The sequence below is a fragment of the Moschus berezovskii genome, chromosome 1, assembly GCF_049115385.1.
Source record: "Moschus berezovskii isolate FMDL1 chromosome 1, NW_MosBer_1.0, whole genome shotgun sequence".
NCBI classification, from domain to species: domain Eukaryota; kingdom Metazoa; phylum Chordata; class Mammalia; order Artiodactyla; family Moschidae; genus Moschus; species Moschus berezovskii.
In genome coordinates, this window is record NC_142460.1 from 154,161,075 (window position 1) to 154,167,251 (window position 6,177).

The following is a 6,177-nucleotide window of genomic DNA, read 5'->3' on the forward strand; positions in this document are numbered from 1 at the left end:
CTGCCCCTTTCTTCCTGAGGATGGGCCTGACTCGGAGCCATATGAATGACCTCACGGGGGCTGCAGGGGCCTTTTGGGGAAGAAGTCCCCAGCTCCAAGCCATGCCCAACCAGTCTTGATGTTTAAAACCAGGCTCCATGGCCCTGACTCTGAGAATGGAGCTTTGGGATTGAAGTTGAAAGTTCCCACCCTAACTCACAGCTGCCACTGCATTTACTCCCCTAATTAGCAGAATTATCAGTACAGGACTGACTGTGGGAGCCTGGGCCCTGGAAGACTGCTGCTCCACCCACAAAAGGAATGTGAACTCTCAGCCTCAGGAAAGCAAAGCGCTCAGCCCTGGTTGTCGGGCTGAACAGCTGGCACGGAAACTCAGAAGGATCCATCCCAGGTACCATCGTCCCAAGGATGCTGCTGTGAACTTTGGATCGCTCTGTGCTTTGAGCGAATGGCTCACCTCTCCTGGGTGTTTGCCTCAGTGGGCACCCCCACTTAGGTGTTGGGGAGGCAAGAAAGATTGGGAACAGTGTCCTGTGGGTTTGGGGCACTGGAGAAAAGCTAAGTTGGGGCTGATCAGTGGTGGCACACTCCTGCAGCTAAAAAGGCTCTAGAGTATCCCCTAGAACCTCATCATTTTCAGGCAGGAATCAGAGACTCAGAGAAGACAAGAGGACCTTCTCAAGGTCTCCCAGTGAATAAGCCTCAGACTCCAAGTCCACACCACCACATCACATCAGCCCACTCCCACCGCAGCAGGCACAAAAGGGTTAACTATCTCCCACGAAGCTGCCAACTGACTGCTATGGGCTGCCAGGAGAGTGAGCATGGCCAGGCCTGAGACCACAGACAGACACAAGGTTTCTGACAGTTCTTTCCCCTGACTACCAGGCCCTCATCCCCCAGACACATCCACCTGGAGGCAGGTGAGACTCGTACCAAACTTCCCTCCTTACACCCACCCACTCATGGCAGGGGCACAACAAATATCTGATAAACAAACCAATTATCCAAGTAAGCGCTGGTCAAGGGCTCCATGAGCAACAACCCATAAACCACGGGGCAGCAAAGGGCCAACTGTACCCAGATCTAGGAGGCAGTCTGTGGAGATCCAGCTGGGGGCCTGAGCTTCTAGGCGGGGGAGGGTAGAGGCTTCAAGCAGCACAAGTTACCTGAGGAGCCCAGAGCACAAAGGACTGACTCTGAAGATCAGGTGGGAAGTTTAGGGAGTACCAGAGCAGGAATTCCGTGAAGAGAACCCCAGGAAGAACTGGAGTCTCTAATGGGCCCTGTACCCTGCAGCCATCCAACTCCAGAGAACATCTGCTGCTGGGCCACTTGATAATAAGCTTCATTTCATGTTAGGAAAATGGGGAGTTGAGAGGTCTGGGAAATTGCAAAGGATACAGTGACAGACCCCCAGAGCATGCAGTCATGCCTGGCTCCAAACAAGCAGCTTTTCAGACTCATCCCAACCACATGTAGAAATGGAGCCTTCAAGGCCAATGGCTGGATGAGTGGCAGAGCAGGGACTATGGGATCAAGGTCTCCAGTTCTGTCACTGTGCTGTCCACAGCTCCCAGCCCTGGCAAGGTGGGCTGACCAAAGAGGCTCTTGAAAGTGAAAGTCGCTCAGTTGTGTCCAACTCTTTGCTCTGAATTCTTTGAAAAATCTAAAAACTGAGTATGAGGAACATGAGCGGCAGGCAGTGGCCACTCCCCTGTTCAGAAGAGGAACTGCTGTCTCTCCACGTGACCGGGCCACATTCACAGGACAAGGGCCTCCCTGGCATCGTCACTTGGGACCCCTTCTATAGCAGAAGCAGCCTTCCCTTGAACTGTTTCTCGAAGGGAACCAGAGGAGGAGTGGGGCTGTCTCAAGTTAGACCAGAAACAACCTCCTTTAACAGGATTTCACAGGTGGGGACAATGACAGCCAGCGCAGGAAAGCAACTTCTCTAATCACCTGGAGGCAGCGGCTTGTATGACATGTTGAGGAGGAGTCTAGTGGGGCAGGAAAGGGCAGCTCCAGTGAGAAGGTACCACTGCGGCCTCTCAGGTCTGGCTCAGCCTGGCCTTGGCCTCTCAGGGACTGGGTGCAAATTAGAGCAAGGTGTGCACACGGCTGGACAAGCAGCAGGGGCGGGTCCACCCTCACTCACTGGGTGCTGGGTGATGCCCTGCAGGGCTTCAAGGCCCTCAAGACCTTTTCATCAACACCCTAGCTAATGGTTTGCCATTGTTAGTTAGTAAAAATATTTCTTGACACCAAAGATCATAGTCCATCAATCCCCTTTCACTCAAGAAAATCTGTTCTCCAAACAGGGAAGAAGGCCCACTGAAAGGTCCATGTGTAAGATAAAGATGCCCGAGCTCTGAAATCGTGGGCAAGGGTCCCTCTTCCCCACCACACGGGAGCCACCTCTGTCTTCATAAACAGTGTGTGTCCTCAGGAGGCAGGCAGAGGGAAATTCAACCAAGTAGGCTCCAGATTTTCCACACCATCCCTGGGCATGGAAATCACCACGAGGCAGATTCAAAAGCCCACGTTTGCATCTATTTGTGTGCTCTCCACAGGTGTTCACACAGACGACCTACTTCCCCAGACCTGCTTCACATTCCAGATCCCCAGTCCCAGGCATAGGCACCCAGCTCTCCAAATCAGAATGCAGAAGACCCTGGTCCCTCCTGCACTCTGCTCTAGGGACCCCCACCCCGCACCTACAGTCCCACCCCGCTAAGCTCTCATCCTCATCTCTTGGTCCCCACTACCACTGATACCACCTTGGCTAAAATTGGTTTCTCAACTGATCTCTTTCCTCCAGCTTCACCCCTCCCTCCCTGCTGCTTTTTACAGGACCTTTCCAAAACCTTCCCCAGACTCCCTTCAGCATCAGCCCCAACCTCCATCACACCTACCTCAATCTGGCCCCTGTTCTTCAGCCTGCACTGCACGCATCAGCCAGGCAAACCACCCAACACCCGCTCAGACACCAACCACACTGTGCCTCCACGCTGTGCTCACAGGCCTTCTCTGCTTAGACTGCCCTTGGCAGGGCCACTGCTTCAACCCAGCTGGCTCAGGCCTGGGGTATGGTTTACAGGGTGAGAATCCAGGAGGTATCATCTTGGGTTCTGTCTCATCCATCTCACTGAGCTCCCTGTTGGCTAGGTCCATGGAGCTCTGGGGTCACCTCCCCCAAGAGAAGCCAGAACAGTTTCTATGGTGTTTGTGGGAAGACAGGGGGTTGGGGAGTGTCAGGGCCCCTACAGGATCTGATTCTTACTCCAATTTCAGAAACATTGCCTTGGTATACAGCTAAGTGCCTGGAGGCCTCCCTAACACAGGGAGGGGCAAAAGGGGAAGGGTGTCACTTGGTGAGGTCTCAGGGACTGAGGCTGCCATGGGGGTCATGACAGAGCCCTAACAGGCAGCCTGAGCTCCTTCAACAGTGAGCAAGGAGTGTGGTCAGGTACAGGCCTGTTCTCTGGGTCCACACTTTTCAAGATCACAAGCCTGCTAGAACAAGCAAGGTCTGGGGGAGACAGGCCCCCGACTCAGTCTCCATGGCTGCTACCCAATATTTGTAAACCTACTTCTAAAGCTGTACTGTCCATCCATATATTAATAAGTATTATGGGGACTTGCCTGGTGGTCTGTTGATAAGACTCTGTGCTCTCAATGTAGGGGGCCCGGGCTCGATCCCTGGTCAGGGAACTAGATCACATGCCACAACTAAAAAATTCCTGCATGCTGCACCTGAGACCTGGAGCACTTAAACAAATAAATAAAAGGTATCATGAGCTAAATTGTGTCTCCCAAAATTTATATATTGAAGTCCCAACCCCGAGTACCTTAGAATGTGACTGTATTTAGAAATAGAGTCTTTATAGAGATGATTAAGTTAAAACAAGACCATTAAGGAGGGCCCTAATCTAATCTGACTGATGATCTTATAAGAAGAGGAAATTTAGACACAGATATGTACAGAGGGGGGCGGCCACATGAAGACATAGGGGAACAGAGCCAAGGAGAGGCATCAGAAGAAACCAACCTTGCCAACACCTTAATCTCGATAAATTTCTAGGCCACCCAGTCTGTAGTACTTTATGGCAACTGTAGAAAACTAATGCAATAAGGCTTACTTTCAAAGTTAACATAAAATAAACAGGTCTTTCTAATATCTTCTTCTCAACCCACCTCAGAAGTTACTGTCACGGGCAGGGGTAAGGAACCTACAACCTGGCCGGATTCTAGAGTACAGGCCTCAAGCCAGAGGAAGTAAGAGGCCTGGTGGCCTCTGGACAGCTCTCCCCTCTGTGCCTGAATGTATCTGGAAGCCCTCAGAGACAACCAGCCCCAGTTCATCTCCCAGAGAAGGGGGCTTACAGGGGACCAAGTCTCAGAGCGAATGCCCCTCTTGCAGGTGTTTCCCAAACTCATCTGATCATGAGACTCAGGAAGGTTCCTTAACTCCACCTGAGGGTTGTGAGGTGGGGCCTAGAGCTTGTTTTTGTTAGGTGGGCCAGGAGATTCTCAGGACCAGAGGCATTTGAGAAGCCATAGTCCAGGTCATTCCACTCCAGGAGACGGTTGTGTGGCTGCAGAGTGTGCATCTGCCTGTCTCTGCCAGTCCAGGGAGGGAGAGAAGCCTGTGCCTCAGCTAGGCGGCGGCCGGGCCTCTCTCTCGCCCTCGCAGTCCCATCCCTGAACTCTGGTCTCTAGCCCGGCCGCCTCCCTCTGTCCCAGCCTCTGCCACAGCTAGTCTGCGTTTCTGCCACTGCTTTATCTGTCAGTGCTGCACCCTGCGTTTTTGCCTTCAATCAACAGGCGAGTGAAGAAGTGTCTTGTTTCCCTCCCCAGTAACTTTGCAGAGTCCCAGACGCCCTTGTTTTTCTCCTGGGTGTGGCCCGCCTGCGATTTTTCTCCCAGGTTCTGGGCCCTCAAGTGAAACCCTGGTTCACACTCCCAGCACAGCAGGACCAGAGCGGGGAGTGAGACCAGGGAGCGCCGCGGCGAGGGGCACGGCCACCGCCCCCAGGGTCTGTCCCCTGGGGACCAGGTGTGAGGGTCCCAGGTTCCCGCCCTCCTCCGGGTCTGCGCGCCCCAGCTCCTTCGCCGACCGTAGGTTCCTTCCGAACCCCCAAGGCATCCGCCCCAACTCCGACCCTCCGCCCGGCTGGGCCTCACCCAAGCGGGCAGGTGCTGGCCCAGCAGCTCGCGGCTGATGAACTGGCGTTCGTTGTCTAGGAATTCGAAGGCGGCAGCGAGGCGCCCGAGCTTCCCGCGGCGGTTCCTGCGCCACCACATCCACAGCAGGACGCCGAGCAGCAGCCAGGTGATGCTGAGCCCCAGGTAGCCGGCTAGGTAGACGGGCGCCAGGCAGAACAGCACGCGCGCCGCGAAGGCGTAGAGCTCTGGCAGCAGCTGGCTGGGTAGGCGCGGCCCGCGGCCCGGCGCGCGCTCGGTCCCCCGGGCGCCGGGGGCGCAGGGCTCCTCCGAGGGCATCTCGTCGTCTTCCTCTGCCCTCACCTGAGTTCAGGTCTGCGCGCCGCGACGCCCGGGCACATCCGTCCTCCAAGGGCGAGGACCAGACCGCCGCGCCGCGCCGCACCTGCCCGAGTGGACTCGCCCGCGCAGTTTCCGCGCGGCGAACTCGGGGTTCTAAGCAGAGCACCGAGCGCTGCACATAGGGCTGCGCTGCGCCGCAGCAGCTCTCCGCCCTACACCGAGCCTGAAGCTTAGGATGTCTCCGCCCCCGGGGGCGGGCCCAGGCGGCAGCGGGCGCGGTCAGGCTGCTGGGCTGGCGCCGGGAGAGGTCTAAATAGAAACCCAGAGTTGAGGGCGCCCCCGCCCTTAAACGTTCTGTGCAGGTGACCTACACACTCGGGTTTTGCCCCGGGGAGTCAGTGACTCACTGAAGCATGTGGACGAATGGCTTGTCATGGATAAGCATCACCTAAAACCAGTTTCCTACACCCAATCTGCAATATCCAGCAGTGTAGTATTCTCTTAGCAAGGGCCTCCCAGCCCTGAATCTGAGTCCTCTAGGTGGGTTAGAGCGCTGTACCTCTGCTGTCTCCTCTTGGACCTATAAAGCTTAGATCTAGCCCTGAGCTCCACCTGATCCAGCTCGGTGTCTCCCCTCTGCCCCACAACACACTCTGCCCCGCACTCCCA

General features: G+C 55.5%; 1 protein-coding gene across 2 annotated transcripts in view; it reads right to left on the reverse strand.

The window, feature by feature from the left end:
- Window positions 1-5,776, reverse strand: part of ESYT3 (extended synaptotagmin 3) — a 54,754-nt gene extending 48,978 nt beyond the window's left edge. The window contains exon 1 of one of the 2 annotated variants that reach the window (XM_055413021.2): window positions 5,188-5,776. In XM_055413021.2, the coding sequence (XP_055268996.2) occupies window positions 5,188-5,505 (318 nt within the window). In that variant the 5' untranslated portion in view covers window positions 5,506-5,776. The remainder of the gene's footprint in view (window positions 1-5,187) is intronic. The other variant, XM_055413010.2, reaches the window with a different exon arrangement.
- Between the last annotated feature and the right edge of the window lie 401 nt (window positions 5,777-6,177).